This window comes from Petaurus breviceps, unplaced genomic scaffold (genome assembly GCF_028583685.1).
Source record: "Petaurus breviceps papuanus isolate PSGF00001 unplaced genomic scaffold, PetGlider_PUasm1.0 90845, whole genome shotgun sequence".
Lineage (NCBI taxonomy): Eukaryota > Metazoa > Chordata > Mammalia > Diprotodontia > Petauridae > Petaurus > Petaurus breviceps.
Window position 1 is genome coordinate 8762327 of NW_027187359.1, and position 21795 is coordinate 8784121.

The window sequence follows — 21795 nt, forward strand, 5'->3', positions numbered from 1 at the left end:
ACATCATCATTTTTGCGTGATGGTATATGGCTCCAGATCATGGAATTCTTTGAGGAATCAAGACTGTGGGTCTTCCAGAAGGCAGTGGAGAGATAGATAGATGGTGCATATAGATAGCCAGTAGCATATAGCCACCATGATTTGTATTAAGAAAAGAAGATATCATCCAGGATATTTGTGACTAGTAAAGGAAGTGGGTTTTCTTGCATAGCTCAATTTAGAGATAACAGAGAGAGGTGCAGATGTTAAGAAACCTAGCAGAAATCTGCCATCATATTGAGGGGACCAATGGGGAAGGATTTATAGGAGCACAGGATGAGAAAACAAGGCTAGGTTGTAATCTGTGTTATTAGACAGGGTACCCACACCTGTGAGATAATAGATTTGTTGGTGTATTGAAGTTTCTGCCTTACAGATGTAATGCAAGGATAAAATGAAATAATGTAATAAAGTACTTGATAATCATAATGTACTACAGAAATGTAAGCAATTGTTTCTAGACTTCCACAGAATTTTCTTCAGGTTTTCAATGTTATGCTATAAAATTTCTTTTAAAAATTATACTCATTTCATATCTGCTTCTAAAAACCACAGGCAAAATCATAGAAAGGTTGAGAAAGTTCAGTCTCTTTTTGTGGTGTCAGGTACATGGTAGTCATTAAAAAGGAATTTTAATACATTGAACTAATGAAACAGTTTGTGCATATGCCTGTGAAAATTATCAAGATGGGAAATTTCTGCTTGAGAATATTTATTGATCAATAAAATGATGCTAATTCATAGCACTTTACTTTAAAATGTGCTCAATTTAAGTACTCAAAGCAATACATAGAAAGTCCCAGGTTAAAGGTTTGGTTTAAACCTGTTATAGTATTTGAAGATTCATTACACACAACTCCTTAATTAATCAGAGCACAACATATTAATGTTTTAGCAATATAATTGCTTCCCTTGATATTTATAAACAAGAATAATGTGGCTCAGTTTTCTGTAAATTATGTTTTATGTTAACTAGTTGAAGCAAATGAAGATGTTTAAGCCAGAGAAGAAAAGACTAAGAGGAGATGTGATCACTGTCTTCATATATTTAAAGAGCTTTGAGTTCTTTGTTGCTCCACAGGAAAGAACTTGGGCAAATGGATGGAAATTATAGTGAGGCAGAAAGAAATAATTTTCTAACAACTAGAACAATCCAACAGTGAGATGGATCTTATGAGATGTTGAGTTCCCAGTCACTAAAGACATTCAGCAGAAAGTACTGACTGTGCTCTTTCATACATGGGGTTTAAAGGAGTTGGACTAGAGCAGGAATCTTAACCTGGGCTAACCTAAAAACATTAAAAAAAAATTGTATTCCAGTTGTTTTCCATAATTAGTTTCCTTTGTAATCCTATGTATTTTCTTTTATGCTTTTAAAAACATTATTCTGAGAAGAGGTCCATTGATTTCACTGATTTCGCTGCCAGAGGGGACTATGATGCAAAAAAATGTTAAAATCCTGACTCAGTGACCTCTGAGATAACTCATAACTTTGAGAGTCTAGATTTCTCAAAGAAAACAAAACAAAACCCAAAACATTTTCTTCTTAGTGTATAGAATGGTGATTTTGACCCTGAATAGAAAGTTGCAAAAGGTTGTGTCTTTGTAAGGATCCATAGGAAATAGCAGTTCCTAGTGCATAATAGGTATTTAATAACTACTGGTTAGTCAGCTGATTGATTTGTCATGATGTAGTGGAAAAGATGCTATGTGAGAGTCAGTAGAGGGGAAGTAGAAATAGGAAGAGAATAGCATTTATATTGTATTAACTGTGTGCCATTCATTGAGCTAAGTATTATTATTATTATTATTATTATTATTATTTAGCAAATATCTCATTTGATATGAAAAGACCTGAGTTCTTCTTCTGTCCTTAACAGAAACTATGAATGTTGCCAAGCCACTAAAAACTCTCTGGATCTCAGTTTCTTCATCTGAAGATTACATGTTGCACTAGATGATCTCTGTTGATTCTTCTAGCTCTTATTTATCAGTTGTTTTTCAGGTGTGTCTTATTCTTTATCATTCCATTTGAGTTTTTCTTGGCAAAGATATTGGAGCAATTTGCCATTTCCTTTTCCAACTCATTTTTCAGAAGAGGAAACAAAGGCATACTGGGTTAAGTTACTTACTCAGGGTCACACAGCTAGTAAGTGTCTGAAGCTAGATTTGAATTCAGGAAGATGAGTCTTCCTGCCTGGGTCTGGCACTCTATCTCTACTGAGCCCCCTTGTTGCCTCTCTTCTAGTTATAATATTCTGTAATTCTGTGATTTTTGCTTTTTTTTGGTGATACTACATATGAAGTTTCTTTAGACATTTTCATAGTAGAGGTAGTAAAGTAAAAAGTAAAGTAAAAAAATACCGTCTACTAGCTAGTTCTTTTTTTCTTGTTATCAATTTATGTTATCAGTTTTTTCTATTTTCTTGTCTATAATTTTCTTTTGATAGCTTTTTGATATCTTTTGATAAAATATTAGAATAACATCTGGAAGGTAGAAAAATCTTTATTCCATATTATCTTTTCCGGGTGAAAATAAGGAAATGCGTTATTGCCTTTGTTTGGTTAATGACACCCCTTCACTTTCACCTCCCCTCCTTCCCACTCCTCAGTTTTTCTATTATATTTTCTGTTCTTTTAGAGAAAGTTAATATCTTTTGTTTCTCTGTTGCCTTCATTTCCCAATATAGTTTTTGGGTTTTTTTTTTGCTTTTTGGAGGGCAATTGGGGTTAAGTGACTTGCCCAAAGTCACATGGTTATTAGTAAGTGTGTCAAGTATCTGAGGCTGGATTTGAACTTAGGTCCTCTGACTCCAGGACTGGTGCTCTATTCCTTGTGCTACCTAGCTGCCCCTTCCCAATATATTCTTCTTCTCAATATCCTGCTCCTAGAGAATCATCCTGTATGAGGAATAAAAGTTCAGCAAAACTAACCAATGTGTGGACCAAGTCCAAAAGTATGTTCACTATTCTATATCCATTAACCGTTTACTCTCTACTCCCACCCAACCTCTGCAAAGAAGGGAGGGAGGTGCATTCTTCGTTTTCATTGTGGCCATACTTAGTCATCATTATGCATCATTTCTTTAGCACAATAATATTCTATTTACATGTTGTATTTTTTTCTTAGCGATTTCCCAGTTGATAGCATCTACTTTGTTTTTAGTTTTTTGGTATTACAAAAAGTGTTCATTTAAGTATTTTGGGGATTTTTCTTTTTATCATAGTCTTCCTTGAGATTGCTTCCTAAGCATAATTCCAAACAGCTTTTCAGAGCAATTCACCAATTCACAGATTCATCAGTAGTATATTAATGTGCATATCTTATTGTGATTCTTTTTGTATTAATTATCAAAATAATGATATTATTTCTCATTTAATAATTAGTACACTTGGGGCGGCAAGGTAGCACAGCGAGTAAGAACACTGGCCCCAGAGTCGGGATGACCTGGGATCGAATCCGGGCTCAGATACTTAGTACCACACCCAGAAATAACTGGCCATGTAACCTTGAGCAAGTTACTTAACCTCAATTGCTTTAAAAAAATAATAATTAGTATGCTCTTTTGTGCAAGTTGTTTCCAAGAAATATTTTACTTCCTCACTTTTCTTTTTAGCATAAAAATAAGGCCAGATTTTATTTAAGGCATGAATTTAGAATTGTCAAGGCAAGATATTTTCTTTTTTTTTTTTTTTTTTGGTGTTCCAAATTTGCAAGTTATTTTCAGAAATTTATCCAGTGAACATTTGTTGAGTACCTACTTTGTGCATGGTACTGTATTGGGCATTGGAGATTGGAGGTAAAATGATGAGAACCATAAAAGGTAAATTTTGTCAGTCAGTGAGCTTGCATTTATTAAGTACCTTCTATATGCCGGATGTTGTGTTTAGTTCAAGCGATGTGAAGAATGACAAAAAAAAAAGGAACTCACAATCTAATGGTGGGGGCAACATTTAAACAACAATACACAGGATAAGTTGGAGGTCGTGTCAGAGGGAAGACACCAAGATAAAGGAGAACAGGGGAAGGCTTCTTGCAGAAGGTGGTACTTCATCTGACACTAGAGGAAAGCTGAGGAAGGCAAGAGGTGGAAAAGAGGAGGGAGGACATTCTAGGCATGGAGGACCAGTGAAAATATGCCGAGTCCCGAGATGTGTTAAGAACAGCAAAGAAGCTAGTATCTGAATCACAGAGTATATGGAGGGGAGTAAGGTGTGAATGGAAAAGCAACAAGTGGCCAAGTTATGAAATAATTTAAAAACCAAAGGATTTTATGTTTGATCTTGATTGCAGTAGGGAACCATTGGAATTGATTGAATAATCTAGGAGCAAGATGGGCCCTGCATCGTGGTGGCAGTGTCAGAGAAGAGAAGGGGTGGTATACATGGGAAGAAAAGGGAAGGGAAGAAGCTTAAATATAGTGCCTAGTATGTTCCAGGCACTGTGCTAATCACTTTTTATGAGTATTATCTCATTTGGTCCTCATAGCAACCTTGTGAGGTTGGTGTTTATATTCCAGAGATGTTGCAAACATATAAAAGACAAAACATGACAATTGAATGGATATTGGGGAGGAGCAGTGAGAGAAAGTGAGGAGTCTAGGATGACACCTAAGCTGAGAGTTTTAGTGACATAAAAATTCAACTGTGTTCTTTTCATTGAAATTTAGATTTGAGTTACTTTTGCAAGTCCTGATATAATCCAACCTGCTTTCTAAAACTTTTTAATCTGCAAGAACAAAGGGGTAGATAGTAGAAACATGGAGTAAATCAGCCTTTCTGCTTCATCTCATCAGTCCAATATAGTAGGAGATATAACTTCCTTTGGATAATTTTATGGGAAAAGTTATTTAGCAATGGAGAAAACAGTTTCAGGGAAGGTGAAGACAGAAAGAATGTTGGTGGAAGAGGTATAAGATCTAGTGAGTAAAACTATCCTTTAAGACTCAGCTGCAGTGCTGTCTGTATTTTGGTCCTTCTAATGGGAAAATCCTTTCTTCCCCAGACCTACAGTAGTACTTTTGTGATACTGATACAGTTTATGTTTGTATTGGGTCAGTACCAAATGTAATATTTAGATAGTACAATATATATTTCTAGTAACCTATCGTGGCTTGTAGTCTGCTTTTTTTTTTTTTTTTAAAGCAATTGGGGTTAAGTAACTTGCTCAATGTTACACGGCCAGTTATTTATGGGTGTGGTGCTAAGTATCTGAGCCTGGATTCGATGCCAGGTCTCCCGACTCTCTGGCTGCACTCTTACTCACTGTACCACCTGGCCGCCCCTAAGCAATTGGGATTAAATAACTTGCTCAAGGTTACATGGCCAGGTGTTTCTGGAAAAGTTTTGGGCTTTTTTATTTTTTGCTTTTTGGAGGGGGGAAGGCAGGGCAATTGGGATTAAGTTACTTGCCCAACATCACAAAGCTAGTAAGTGTCAAGTGTCTGAGGTTAGATTTGAACTCAGGTCCTCCTGACTCCAGGGTCGGTGCTCTATTCACTGACCCACCTATCCGCCCCAGTTGTCTGCCTTTTTTAAGCCTGTAGAAAAATAGGGTGTCACTTCATTATGCAGCATAGTATTAGTGGAAGAGAATCTGGGTTTGCAGTTAGAGGATTCAAACCTCAGTGCTACACTTAATGTCCATGTGATTTTGTGCAAGTCACTTTACCTCTATGGTCTTTGGTTTCCTTATATGTCAACTGGCTAAATGCCTTAAGAAACCCCTTTTAGACCTTACTGCATGATCCTTTGATCTTAATTAACCCATGAAGGAAAATAATATGTAATCTGACAACCAGATGACACTAAGCCACTGTGCCAGTGGCCCTGACAGGGTCATTCTGACCCATTCCTGAATATCCTCACCAGTGTGCATTCAAGAACCTTTCAGATTCTCCCTGCTCTCCTTTATAAGGTGTATAGTTTTAAATATTTGGACAAGAAAGAAACTTACTAGTGACAGTTTCTTTCATGTCCACTGATAAAATGATATTAGTTTCTGATGTTGAAACATTTGATAGTGCCAAAGACTTTGGTAAGAAGAATTATTTTTTCTGGGGCTTCAGTTGTACCGTGTTTCCCCGATTAATAAGACCTATCCCGAAAATAAGCCCTCCCCTTACTGTATAAGATTCCTCTAAAATAAGCCCTCCCCCGAAAATAAGCCCTATTGAGATTGCTACTGTAGTGAAGGTCCCCTTCAGATCCTCTGCACTACACGCTACATTACAGTACCCTCTGTATGCACCGCCCTCCCCCGTGAAACGCACGCCGCGCTCCGAGCTGCATCCAATCAGAGCTGCAGCAGTGAGTGCGTCATCCTGTTCTTCCCCAGTGATTTGCTTATTGAATAAAGGTACATTTTTTTGTTCACATTTACCTGTTTATTAAAATTGCTGTCAATGTTCATTAAAAGAAGCCCTCCCCTGAAAATAAGCCCTCTGGTGTTTTTCTGTCCAAAAAAATTAATAAGAGTGTCATATTATCGGGGAAACACTGTAGTAGCTGTAGCACCTGCAGGAGCAGTTGTTAGGCTGCATCTCCACATGGGTTGCTTTCTTTCCTTTTTTTTTTTCTTAAAGATTTGTGGGTTGTTTTATTTTAAACTGAAATACAAAATAAGAAGAGAAAAAAACTAAAATAATACAAAATAAGAAAAAAAAGCATTGCCATGTACACAGCAGAATGTGAGATAGTTCAGAATATACAGCAATAAATTTCCATTTCAAGAAGGCCTATATAATAAATACTATTCATTGTGTTGAGAACTGCCCATCTTTTATTTGCTTCATTGTAACTTTTCTTTTGTTCTCTCTGCTGGGCACTTTTTACTTTGTTCTTTTTCCCCCTCCCCTCTGACCCAAAGGCTGCAATTATACACAGATATGTATGCATGCATGTATGCATGTATGTACACACAAATGCATATAGACACATACATACATGTATAGATACATACACTCTAAGATATGCATATATACATACTCATACATACATACACTTATTTACATGTACATGTACTTAGATATTGATACTCATAGTCATATATAGACATATACATTTGTATGTATCTGTGTAAAGCTGTACTATACTTATTTTATCCTCCGTTTCTCTCAGGATGGATAACCTCTTCCTCCATAAGTCCAAATCTTTCCATATTTTTCAAAGTCCACCAACTTGTCATTTCTTACATCACAGCAATATTCCTACCTTATATTTTCTAGTTGTTTTAAATAGTCCCCCAAAACATTGACATATACATATATGTGTATATGTATATGTATGTGTGTGCATCTGGCTGTCTATCTGACATGTAATATAGTTTCCCTATTTTTCTTTTGATTAAATCTATTTTAGCCTTAACTTTGTCTAAGATCATGATTACCACCCCTGCTCTTTTTTCCCTTACAAACTCTGGATCTTTATTTTATGTTTGTGCCTATCTCTTATTTCCTATCCCTCCTGACTTCTCTACTTAATGTCTACCTGCTACCTTGCTCTCCTATTATTTAACCTCCCCTTCTTCCCCCCCCCCCCCAAGGATCACTTCCCTATCCTCCCATTTCCATTAATCTAAAACCCCTTCTATATCCCCTTTAACCTATTCCCTCTGTCTCCCTTCTGTATTCCCTCCCGTATTCTCTCCCCCTTTCCTATCCCCTTATTTCCTTCTGAATTTAGAAGACTTTTTGTACTCTTCTGGATACACACACACACACACACACACACACACACACACACACACACAGACACACAGACACACACATTTCCGTCTTGAACCCATTCCCAATGAAAGTGGGTTTCCAGGACTACCAGCCCTCCTCCCTCATCTAATTTCTCTTTGTTGGTTTTTCCTCTTGCACCTCATTTGTCTAAAATAATGACTTTTTAGCTATTCCTAAACAGTTGTGTTTTTTAAAATAATATACTTATATCTACCCAGTCTTTCTTATAGACTACCCAATTACTAATAAGTCTTAAACATATGTTTTATATTTTATATAGATAAAAGGTGAATAGTCTTTTTTTTTTTTTTGCCTTTTGGAGGGCAGTTGGGGTTAAGTAACTTGTCCAAGATTACACAGCTAGTTTTTTTTGTGTGGGTGTTAAGTGTCTGAGGCTGGAACCAAACTCGGGTCTCCCTGACTCTGGGGCCGGTGTTTTACTCACTGCGTCACCTAGCCACCCCATAGTCTATCCTTATTGAGTCCCTTGCAGTTAGTCTTTGATATGTACTTTATATTTCTCTTTGCTCTCGTGTGTCAAATCTTCTATTAAGTTCAGGTTTTTTTTTTTTTTAACAAAATCCTGAAAGCCAGTTCATTAAATGTCTTTTTTTTTTTTTAAATTCAGGATTATGCTTAGCTTTGCTGAGTATGAGATTTTCAGCTAGAAATCCTGTTCTTTTGCTCTTCATGATATAGTTTTCCAAGACCTGTGGTCTCTTAGTAATGCCATTGTTAGGTCTTGTGTGATTCTAATTGTGGCACTGCCATATTTATTTTTCTTTTTCTTCTTGTTTGTAATACTTTATCCTTGAACTGGGAGTTTTGGAATCTGGCTGTGATATTCCTATGGGTTTTCCTTTTAGCATCTCTTTTGGGTGGTGGATATTTCTGTTTCTATTTTTCCCTCTTTTCCTAATGCTTCAAGACAATTTTCTTTAATTATTTCTTGTATTATTGTATCAGGATTCTTTTTTTGATCATAGCTTTTAGGTAGTTTGATTATTCTTATGACTTCTCTTCTTGATCTGTTCTCCAGATCAGTTTTTCTTATGAGATAGTTCATATTCTCTTCTATTTTTTCATTCTTTATATTTTTTTTTCTTGATCACTTATAATTTCACTGACTTCCTCTTGCCCAGTTTTGACTTTCAAAGAGTTATTTTCTTAAGATTCTGAATCTTCTTTTCTAATTGGTTGACTTTATTTTAATAATACTCATGTTTTTCTTGGATTGTTCTTATTCTTTAGTTTTTCTTCAGTCTCTTTGATTTTTAAAATCTTTTTAAAGTTATTCTATGAACTCTTTTTGGGCAGGTGACCATTTGATATTACTCTTTAGGGGTAGAAGACAGTTTCTTTGTTTCAGTATCCTCCTTTGAAGATCAACCATGGTCTTCCCTATTCCCATAGAAACTCTCTGTGGTTGGATTCTTTCTCCTTTGCCTGTTCTTTTTTTGTTGTTGTTGCTCGTAACATCTTAGTTTTTGTAATCACCTCTAGTCCTGGAGTATGGAGGATGCTACCCCTTGCTTTAGATCCTCCTTCAGTTTTCCCCTGTGGCCTATAACTGAAACCAAGACATACAGCCTCCTCTAAGTGCCCACAGTCAGCAGAGTCCCTGCCCTACTGCTTCTGCACTTTGGCATGTGCTGGTTCCTTCTAGCTGCTCCAGCATGTGTCTGCAACACAGCTGGGTATGGTGTTCCTTGTTAGCAGAATATCCCTTGATCCTCCTTGACTCAGATGTCCAACTCCCCTCCCTGTTCTGTGGGTAGAAGTTCCTGTGACTGGGACAGAGGCAACCTCCCAATTCAGCTAACCCCAATTCAGCTAACAATTAAGTGAACCTGTGTTGGAGGTGTTTCTCTTCAAAGGGACCAAACCTCCTCCTGGGATTTTTCTTTAGATCTTCTCTGATTGTCCCAGGAGGGCCATCATTCTGTCCCTACTCTTATTTATTTATTTATTTATTTATTTTACCAGCTCTATGTTTGCCTTGAGGCGCTATTTTATCTCATTTATGGGGGAAATGTGGAGAGCTAGGAATTTTCTGACCTGTTCCACCATCTTCTTAGAATCCTCTGTCCACCCCTTTTTAGGATAATGGCTGAGGGCGCTGGGTGGGAAGCATTGCTGTTCCATTGTTTTTGGGCTCAGGGTCCTGGGCTGTCTCCTTCAAGGTCTCAGGGGAGATGGTGATCTGGGTGATGGTTTGACTTGCCTGGCACATATTGTTACCAACTTTTTGTCTAGGCAACCTTGTCAACACTTTTTGTAGCAGATTCTTGGGATGACTGGCCCCTTCTCCATAGTAGCTGCTTGTCCAGATGATGACTGTGAGGCCTGTGCTCAAAGCAGGACTATTGTTCTGGGTGGGATTGTGGAAGAGGAGGAGCATAGGAAATAGCATTAATGGTTTTACATGGGCATGCTATGTTGCTCAGCCATATCCCAAGGCTTCCTGTTTCTGTCACAGGTGTTGGAAAGGGACTAAGGCAGAAGTTTCCAAAATTTCTTGGTTCATGGTGCTTTTGGTGTCTTAGTAAATTTTTCATGGCACCCCTACACCAAAAGAAATATCTAGCAGTTCTGTGTTAAGTAGCTAGGTTAAATATTCAAAATATCCTAGTGTGCACCCATAGGTTTTATTTGGTGCCCTTAGTCACCACAGGCCACTGTTTGGGAACCATGGATATAAAGGGATCAGTGCTTATGTTCAGGGCCCAGCTCTGATTCTGAGACTGGAACAGTGGATAAAATCAAGGAAGTGGCAGGAGGTTCATTAGTCTCCTGACCTCACACCCTTCCCCCCCAAAATAAATTCACTTTCCTGATATCCAAAGATTTTCAGTCTCAAAGGCAAAAATGTCCTTGTGGCTGGGCCCCTTTCTTTCCCATTCCCAATGTCAAGTGGAATATTTGATAGGAAGTCTGTTAAGGAAAGAAAAACCATGGGGAAAGGGTGGACTACATGCCCACACAAGAAAATCTTGGCCATCTTCCATTTCTTCTCAGCTTTATGTCTTTTGAAAACACATTCATAGCATACCCACTTTCATTGCCTTCCTGATTGACCTTCCTTTATGAGAAAACTTGGGGTCTCTGTGGTCCCAAGAGATGATTTAAGTTCCCAGGACCTGTGAAAATCTCCCTTTTCTGTTCTTTAGTTTAATCTTGCATTTTAGTTTTTCTCTACATTTCTTTAATCAAACTATATGTTCCCTGAAAGCAAGGAAAATGTTCTGGTCTTAAATTTGTGTTTCCATTTTCTGTCTTGGACATAGTAAGAACTTAAAATTTTTTGACCACATGATTGTTAACTAACCATAATTGCACAGGAGGCTGTTTTATGTAGAATAATCAGCAAATATTCCAGATATGATTGTATGTTTTTACCTACTTTTGATTGTACTCATAAGGTTTTGTTTTGGATTGGATTTGTGATTTTATTGACCAGGGGAACTCTTAGTGAAGAAACTCCCTCTACCATTGCACATTTCAATTTGCCTGCAACTTAGAATTTTAGAAAGAATACTGAGTCAGTGCAAGGTTAAGTGACTTGCCCTGAGTTGCATAGCCAGCATGTATCAGAGGCAAGGCAGAGAGGTTAGGTCTTTCAACTTCCAGGCCAACTCTCTGTCTATTATGCTATGATATTTGTTTACAATCTATTCCATTATAAGTCTATTTGTAAATTGTATACATATTAGTAAAAATTTTTGTTTACATACAGTTTTTAGTGTTTACATATTTTAGGATGCCCACATAATGAAGGATGTGACCCCTTTAGGAAAAAATTAATAATTATTGCTTCGGTTGTTTTCCCTTGAATTGCATTAAAAACAAAAAAATTCTGGAGTTTTGTGAATAGCACTAAGGATATTTTGATTTTAATATAGAATTATAAAATGCATTTAATTTTTTTTAACTTAGGGGATATTATTTTCAATGCTCACTACCCAGAATTGCCCCCTGATTTTATATTTGGAGAAGATGCTGAGTTTCTGCCAGATCCCTCTGCTCTGCATGTGAGTATCTTTGGCATGCTTGTATGATGATCATTTGATGTTGAAAAAAAGAATTGGCTTTACATAGACAAATTTGCTTGTTATGCAGTTTGCCACCCACCCCACCCTTTGCTTTCCATACCCACATCCATTTTTTCTCTGACATGTGAATAAACATAATCTTTTTGCTGCTGTTAATGTTAATAATTAGATCATTTATTATAGTTTTATTTTCAGAATGTTTAAATCAATTTCAGAGAAGATGGCTTCCTGAACGAGAAGCAGGCTTTCTAGTTCTGCTATATACTGTGCAAAAATGGTGAATTTCATACATTACCAAGTAATGATCAAGAAATCCAATGAGAAACTATATGATGTGATCTCTTTCATACTAGAAAATGTCCTCTAGAAGACCACAGGTAGCAGGAAAACAAACTCCTCAAGCAGAATGAGGGCTAGCTCAACCAGAGACAGGACATATGTAGCCTACAAAATTATACCAAAGGCAGCAAGAACAAAGTCTTTTCCCATTTTCTTCCTTCCTCAAGAAAGCCCCAGAGTGGGGACCTGGGAACCCAGAGGAGACCTTGTGACTTAGTGTAGTACCTCAGTGCTCATACCTGGAGAGTCTAGGCTCAGGAGATCTGAGGTGCCTGACACTGTCCTGAAATGTCAGAGAGGACTCTGAATGCCTAATGCTTTTAATTTCAACAGTCTAGGAGGATCTAGTCCCAGGAGCTGAGAACCTCAGAGATTCAGGGTGAAAACAAGCAGATCTAACCACCCTAACTTAAAAGTGAATCAGAAAGCAGAGTCTGGCCCTGGCATTAAGCCCTACTTCAGGAATACAAGCTAGGGAGATGATTAAATCAAAGAAGACACTAACCAGTATAAAAAAAATTTTGAAAAATCGTTATCTTCATAACAATTGCAAGTAGAGATTTAAAAGAAAAAACTTATTTTCCCCAAGGACTATATAAATAGAAGAAGAAACAAAGGAAGAAAATTTTAAAAACTAATAAAAGCGTTTCTGGAAAACAAAACAAACTCTTAAGTATCTTAGAAATGGAATCCTTGAAACTAGAGAAGACCCAAGGAAATCATTGATGCCATGAGAGTGTAAGAAATGTTAGAAAATCAAAAGATTGAAATAGTAGAAGAAAATACAAGATTTCTGGTGTAAAAAACAGCTAACATAGAAAATAGGTCAAAGAGAGATAATTTTGTGAACTATTGGACTTCCTGAAAACCATGATTAAAAAAAAAAGAGCTTGGACATTATATTCCAAGCAATCATAAATGGAAAACTCCCCAAATCTGTTATATAAAGGGCAAAGTATTTGGAAAGAACCCACCAATTTTCTGAAAGAACCTCAAAAAGAAAAGTCCCAGGAGCATGATAGCCCAAGTCCAGAATTTCCACATCAAGGAAAAAAATTCTTGAATAATCTAGAAAGGAACAATTCAAGGATCAAGGAACTATATATAGTCAGGATCACAGAAGGTCTGGTAGCTGCAGCCAAAGATGAGAGGAGTTCTTGAATTTCAAGATTCCAAAAGGCATAATATATAGTCTTATAATCAAGAATAACTTAGTAACCTTACCTGCAAAATTGAGCTTAATTTCACAGGGGGAAAAATGTATCTTTAATGAAATAGAGGATTTTTTTAGCATTTCTGATGAAAAGATTGATGTTCCAGTAGGAATTAAGAAATACAAACACAGAAGCAAGAGAACTTAGAAAAGTAAATTTATTTTAGTAATTGGAAGAAGCTGTGTGATGATGGAGTGCTAACATTCTAATGAGTGCAAAGAAATAAGCATCCCAATTAATGTCTTCAAAAGACATTGAGGGAGTAAGACAGGAGAAATGGATGACCTGGGGATAATTTTTTTTTTCCTGAGGGTTTTAAGACAGGAAAAAGAAGGGAGGATAAAATGAGGAATACATTATTGAAGGAGGAAGGTAGTGAAATTTGACACTTCTCATAATTGTGATATGTGAGAATATACAAATGTGAATGAAGTGAGCATCAGATGAACCTTCTATTTCAAATGGACAAAACAAAGTTTGCACACATAGACACATATACACAGTTTGGTATAGAAGCACATCAAACTCAACTGAGAAACATTGAAGTTTGGGTAGAATGGTTAAGAGGGAGGGTAATGCCAGGGGAAGAATAGTTATAACAAGTAAGTCAAATGTTTTAATTTTCTTTGCTTTTTTTGGGGGGGGGGGGGGGGGGGGGGGGGGGCAATTGGGGTTAAGTCACTTTCCAAGGTCACACAGCTAGTTTTGTGTTAAGTTTCTGAGGTCGGATTTGAACTCAGGTCCTCTTGACTCCAGGGCAGGTGCTCTATTCACTGTGCCACCTAGTCACCCCCAAATTTTCTAATCTCAATGGGGGAATTAAAAGACAAAAGAAAAGAAAATATAAGAACTCAGTTGTAAAGGGAGTACTTTATATTATTTTTTTAGATAATTGGGGAATGGCTGAACAAATTGTCGTACATGAATGTAGTAGATAAAATTGTACTATAAGAAATGACAAAAAGATGACTTCAGAGAATCTTGAGTGGTATGAATTAGTGTAGTATGAAGTAGGCAGATCTGGGAGAATAATTTATACACAAAGTCAACAACATTTTAAGGAAAACATCTTTGAAGGACTTGTCTGACCAATGCAATGACTATATCTTCAGAGGATCTCTGGTGAAACCCACCTCTTGACAAAGAGGTGATGAATATAAGGCACAGAGACATTTTTGTATACAGCAACAATTTGAATTTGTTTGATTATGTTTGTTTGTTAGGAGGTTCCCTTCCTCTTCTTCTTTGTCTCCATTAATTTGAGGTAGTATCAGAGGGAATATAGAGTAGATTACAATAGTAATTAAAAAGAAAAAGAGGAACATTGAAACATTTTTTAAAAATAGTAGAGAACAGAAGCAGGTTCAGAAGGAAACATGAACAAGAGTGACAGTTTTGAAAGTAATGTATAAAATTTATTACATCCTTTTTATAAGCAAGTGGCATGAAGTAGAGAGTCATGGTTTCATGTAGAATACCATTTTTGTGTTCTGCTCTGTGTACAGAAATATTCTTTTCGGTGATCAAGTTCAGAATAAAAAAATAAAATTAGAAAAATTTCAATCAATGGAATGCTATAGGATACTGGCTAAAGAATTCTACATGTCAGTTTAATGAGCCACATCTGAAACACTTGGTTTTAGCACAATACTTAGTGCTTATAATAGTTTTCTGCTACATACTGTGAATTAATGTTTTAGTCAGCAGATTTTTTTTTTATTGTTCCAGTAGTCTTTTTGTGTGGTAGAGTAGGTGGTAAAGTTCGACTGGATTTCAGCATTGTCTGAGGAGTGAAGACCATGCACTGTGCATGGTGGGTTATGCTGCCATAAACAACTCATTAGTTGGAATGAGAATTACTGGAATTAAAATGTAATTTTACTTGGACAGGATTGTATTTTGCATGGTTACTGCAGAAATAATGTGACTTCTTGATTTAATATTTCTGCCTATTATATAAAAAGTGTTGCTTTATCTTAGCTTGCTCAGGAATAGCTTTGCCAAGTTGCTAGTGTCATTTAAACTATATGTCATATACTTATGAATTATGAACACTTATCTGTGTGCCTAATGGAGAAGGTTTTATTTATTCCTTAGAGAGTTTTTATAACCTCCCACCTTTTTTTTTGCAGAGGAGTGGATAATCAAGCTATAGCAACATACATTTTTCAATAGAACCTCAATTTTTAAACAGTTCAGAATCAACTATGTTAAAGAGATTGAATTAGCACTACAAACACTATACCTTTACACTGATTTAGCTCTTTCCAGTTGACAAAGTGCTTTTTCATACGTTATCTCCTTCTGTCCTCACAAGAATCATGTGAACAAGCAGAGGCAGATTTTAGCTGTTTATATCATGGCTAAAACTTGTCCTTTTAAGGAGGAAAATTATAAATCCTGAGGTACGCATATCCATCACTGAATAAAGAGATCGTTTGCAGCTGACTAATAGTAAATATGTAGTATGCATCTAAAAAAAAGCAATACCTTTTTTGCCAATTTTTTTTTGTAATTTCAAAGGGTTATAATAATTTATATTACTCAAAGAATTTATGAAATTCCCTGTAGTATTATTTAGAGCTTCTCTATGAGTCAAGACCATTTTTAGCTGAGAGAAATGATACTTAACTTTTCTGAGATATTATGAGGAATAATTCAATGTTGACTGGAATAGGAACATTGCCTAAGGGAGATGGGATGATGATATATGAAGATGTAGAATGATAGCTAATAATAATAGCTTACATTTGCATAGTACTTTGAGGTTTGCAAAGTGCTATCTGGCCTATCCTTCCTCCATTCTTCCTTTTCTTCCTTCTTTCTTTCCTCTTCCTTCCTTCCTTCCTTCCCCCCACCCCCTCTTTTTTCTTTCTGTTTATATATCATTTTTTGGTAATGAAGTGATTACTTTGAGATTATTGTCCAGGGTACTATATTCTCCTAATCACTTATACTCTTAACCTAGGTTACTTCCTCATCTTCTCACTCATTTTCATGCCCCTCATATCCAGTTGCTAGATTCTGTCATCTCTACCTTCACAACATCTCTTTTTATATATTTCCTTTTCTCCTCGACACTGCCGACATTCTGGTACAGGCCCTCATCACTTCATTTCTTGTTGCTCTCTTTGCCTCAAGTCTCTCCCCATTCTATTCCATCTTCCATTCAGCTGTCAAATTTATCTTCCTAAAGTGAAGCTATGGCTATGTCACCCCCTATTCAGTGAACTTCAGGGACTCTTACTGTTGAGATTTGGAGGCTTAGGGGTGCCCAAGACCCTAAAATAACAACACGATGGGTCCTGCCAAATGAATTCGACTCAAGCCTTCTCTCAACCAAAGTAAAACAAAGTTTATTAAAGATTCGCCATAAGGAGCTTAAGTATTTGTGATACTTGTATTGGACAAGTGGGCCAGAACATTTACACACAGACGAAGTCTGCACTAGATTGAATCTCAGCACCTTCATGGCTGGATCTTATATATAGAAAGACTGTGGGAAGGATCTAGGGGTAGCCTAGAGGAGAGGTTTGGGGAGGGTCTTGAGGAGGAGTCTAAGGAGGATCTTGATGAACTGAAATCAAACCCCAGGAGTGGGATTTAAGGGTGGGAAATAGCTGAAGGTTACCTGGAGATGACAGACAATGGAGGGCTAGGTTAGATTAAAAGTAACAGGGATTTGGGCCTAGAGATAATGAAAGGCTTATGGCCTCAGGCAAATGCCTCATCAAGTGAGAAGATTCAAGAAGATTCCCAGAGCCTGAACCCCATCACTGTCACCTCTAGAATCAAATATAAAGTGCTTTATTTGGCTTTTAAATTCCTTCACAACCTGACCCCTTCCTACCTTTCCAGTGTTCTTTACTCTGCTCCTCTCCACAAACTGTTACATTGGCTCCTTGATGTTCCTCATGCGTGACACTCCATTCCACTTTCAGTGACTGTTCCCCATGTTAGTAACACTCTCCTTCTCGTCCCTGCTTCTTAGCTTACCTGGCTTATTTCAAGTCCCAGCAAAGTTTCTGCAAGAAACTTTCTGCAAGAAGCCTAAGTCCTTGTTAATCTTAGCTTTCCCACTTTTGAGTATCTCCATTTTATCCCAGGTATATCTAGTTTATGCGTAGTTATTTGAATGTTGTCTCATTCATGTGAGCTCCTTTTAAAGTAGGGATTGTTGGTTTTTTTGTTTTTGCCTTTGTATCAGCAGCACTTATCACAGCATCTGGCACATAGCAGGTGCTTAATAAATGCTAGTTGACTGACTCAATGGGTCTTTAATTTTTTTAGGCATATCAGATTGCTAAGAATATCTACTAAGACGCCTTAGAGTAAAAATCTGTTAGTGAAAGGAGTCTCCACAATGATTAAATATTGACTTCTTGAAGTGTGTCTTTAACATTTCTGTGATATTTCCTGAAGGAGTTTTAGGTGCTCAATCCCAAGGCCAAAGCCTAAACTTTGGAACTCTCTGTCTTGCTCTAAAACAGTACTAGTTTAGCTAGTAGCAAAAAAACATGAGAATGAATTAATCAAAGAATTATCAAGCTCCTTCATGAATAGCCTCAGTCAACCTTGAAACAGTGGCCGAAACATCATAGCAGTAGAATGGAAAGGATGAAGGCATATGCTTGTAATTTTTATATAGTTGATTACTAGCAGTTGAACAATCCTGTCCAGTGAATATTTGTTTAATAACTCAGCATCAATCTGGAAAGAGGCCTTCTTTTCAGCAGATTTTTAAATAACTCAAATGAAGGCAGAATGCGATTAATACTAGACTGACACAAATATTAATATAAAATTTAAAAGATTAAATATTTGATATTACATATTTAATATTAAAATGACACAAAGCTGAGAGGCATAGTTAAAATAATTTATGAAAGAATCAGAATTCAAGAGGCCCTTGATAGGCTAGAATGAACATGGGGCTCCAACCAATAAGCTAGACATTTACTAGACACAAGTATAAAAAATTGCCCTGGGTCAGGGTAGGGGAAACCTAAGAAAGTTCATGTTCTTTAGAACTGATACCTTTAGTTAAATGAATCCTGGTTAGATACAAAAGTATGTTGTGATTCTTTTAAAAATGAATATAGCATACACAAAGACTGGTGAAGAGCCCAGTCCCAGGAGCATCCCTACGCTCTTGTTGTTGACATCTAGCAAATGACATCTGGAATACAAGGTTAGGAGCCACATTTTAAGAACAACATTTTCTGTACTAGGGGGTATTTAGTGGTGGGTTCTAAACATTTTATCAACCTGCTTATTCAGGAAGAACCTACAAAAAATCCCAAGGGGGACTTAGTGCATTTGTTGTGTGTACTCTGAAGTGACTTTTTAAGTAAGAAAAGAGCTAGATGACCATCAGTAGTGTTAAACAATTAACTTTCAGCAATGTTTGAAAGAATTGTGGATATTTAACTGCACCTGAGTTCAATATTGCATCCTCCTCCTTTTGTACCTTTGGGTAAACTACTGCTATGCTTGGAGTATCCTGTTTCTTCATCTCCACTTATTAGAATATTTAGCTTCCTTCAAAACTGGGGGAAGGTGGTTTTTTTGGTTTTGTTTGGTCAAAGTATGCTTTCCTTCCTTATTTTGTATTTGCAAGATGTCCCAAAAGTTTTAATGTGGTTTTTAAGCTAACTGTTAAAGCTTGAACTATTAAGCTATTAAAACTTAAAACTGCACTAGGGCTTTTGGGATGTTCTGTACTTATTTGTGTACATTTTTCATGTTATGTTGCTCCTTACAAACTCCTTAAAGTAAGAACCTTTTTCATTTTGTCTTTATATTCCGCTCCTTTGCATTTGGTAGGTGTTTAATAAATTCTTTCTGAGTTGAATGTGTAATACTGATAAAACTTAGAGGAAACATGACAACTACCCTGAAATATTTATAGGACTATTAGAGAGGGAAGAAGGAGCAGATTCATTCTGCATTCATTGTTCCAGAAGACAGAATCAAAACCAATGGATGGAAGTGGATTTTTCCTTATTATAAGTGGATTTTTATTTATTATAGAAAAACTTTTCTTTGAGGTAGAATTCTCTATACAATGAAATGGATTCCCCTTTCAGAAAATCAGTTTCTTATCCTATATTAAACTATATAATCAAAGGTTATATGGCTTACATTTAGTCCTACTTAAATTTGCTGGAGTTTATCACCAGATTGACTATAAGGTGATTTATGTTTTAGCCATGGAAATAGTCAGAGACCAAGTTTAGAAGAGTTATGACCTTGGCCAATAGAAAGAGAACATACACTGACAGATTTACAGGACATTTTTGCATCAGTGAATACTCATACTCAAACACATCTGTGTGGGTATTCCTTACAATGATGCAGATCAAGATTAATCCTTATTTTTCCCTCCTGTGTAAATCTTATCCATGACTTTATGCAAGTTCTCCAGAGGAGGGTCATATAGCACAACTGTTATTCTTCCTCACCTTTTCTCTCTCTTTTTTTTTTTCCTTTTGGAGGGCCATTGGGGTTAAGTAACTTGCCCAAGGTTACACGGCTACTGTTTTTGTGTGTGTGTATGTTAAGTGTCTGAGGCCGGAACCGAACTCAGGTCCTCCTGACTCCGGGGCCAGTGCTTTACTCACTGCGCCATCTAGCCACCCCATTCCTCACCTTTTCTTAATATTAAGAGTGAATTCAGTAGAACGGTTGGGCTATTCATTGGTTATCCATTGCTTTTGCCAACTGGGCAGGACTGTATCTTTTCACTTGTACAGTTCTTTGATGACATCTTTTATTTCAGTTTTCTTTAATAATTCAGTATTTGCGATGTTGCAGAAAGCTTACACCCACAATGTACCTCTTCACTGTCCTCTGAGAATACTGATTTTTGCTTCTTTGAAGAAGCATCTAGATAGGGAAATGGTGATTACAAAACCAGCATGGCTTCATCGAGGTCAGGTCATTCCAAAGTAAACTAATTTCCTTTTTTTGACAGGTTTGCTAAAGTGATATATATTATGTTGTGGATATATAACTTAGCTAGGTTTGATAAAGTACCTCATACTATTTTTATGGAGAAGCTAGAGAGACATAGATTTAGATAATATTAAAATTGGATTAATTCAGAACTGATTGTGTGACCAGACTCAAAGAGTAGTTGTTCATTGTTTAATGTCACCTGGTCAGATCTTTGTGGGGTACCCAAGTGATTTGTAGTTGGTTATGTATGTTTTAACATTTTTATAGATGACTTAGATAATGGCATTGATGACATGCTTATTAGATTTGCAGGTGACATAAACAAGGCATATCTAACATAGTACGTGTTAGAGTCACATTGCAAAAGGATGCTACCAGGCATTGGGATCAGTCTGTTAAAGTGAAATTCAGTAGGAGTAAGTGTAAAGCTTTTCAGCTTCACAAGTACAAGATAGTAGAGACATGGGTAGACAACCATTATTGTGAAAAAGATGTGGGGTTTTAGTAGACTATGAGTTCAATGAATCAGCATTGTGATGTGGCTGCCACAAAAACTAAAGCATTGTTGGGCTACATTAAGAAGAGCATAGCTTAGGAGAATAGTGTACTCTGCTCTTGTCACACCTTATCTGAAATACTATGTTCACTTCTAGGCATGACAGTTGAAGAAGTACATTGATAAGCCAGAAAATGCCCAGAGGGCACAACCAGCATGGTGAAAAGGCCTTGAGTCAGTATTAACTGAGGATTGGCTGAAGGAACTGGGCATTTTTTCCTTGGAGAAGAGAACACTCAGCAGTGACATGGTCGCTGTCTTAAAATAATATTTGAAGAGCTGTCACAAAATTTATTTTGATATAGAAATAATCAAGCATTTTTATTTCCATTTCCAAAAACTGTTTGCTTAAAAATGGCAGATATAAATATTATATTTGTGTATAGGGTGGAGTAAGAAATTCTTAGTTATGTGAAAAGATTATTACCACCCTCTTCAGTATTGATACAGTTTTGGATATCAGTTATTAAAATTGTAAACAAACAAATCCAGTCTTCTGTGATTCATTCTATTATTATAAAAATCCAATGTGCCTGAATTCTAGTGCACAGATGAGCCATGTTTTGGCATTGTTCTCCCGGTACTAACTTGTTTCTAATACCTGGTAGGTATTATTTATATATCATTAAATAAATTAAAATAGAAATTTCAACCATAAAACTCAACCAATCTATCATGTAGTAAATACCCAGTATGTATCAGGTACAGGGCTAGGTGCTCAGGATAGGGGATGAGATAGGACTTGTGGTTTCATTGGTATATTGCTGATTTCCTGGGTAAGGAATTGCCTGTACTATTGAAGATTCTTACTTTCTCTAAAGCTAACAGTCTTTGGGAGTTTTCCAGCAGTGGGAGTTTCAATTACTAGCTCTGGGCCACATCACCAGTGTGTGTCATAGGTGGAACCT

General features: G+C 36.7%; 1 protein-coding gene across 7 annotated transcripts in view; it reads left to right on the plus strand.

Moving 5' to 3' along the window:
* The window catches only part of BABAM2 (BRISC and BRCA1 A complex member 2), a 602274-nt gene that overhangs the window by 120217 nt on the left and 460262 nt on the right, over positions 1-21795 (plus strand). For all 7 annotated transcript variants that reach the window (XM_069072106.1, XM_069072105.1, XM_069072111.1 and 4 more), the window contains exon 4: positions 11703-11797. In XM_069072106.1, the coding sequence (XP_068928207.1) occupies positions 11703-11797 (95 nt within the window). The remainder of the gene's footprint in view (positions 1-11702; positions 11798-21795) is intronic.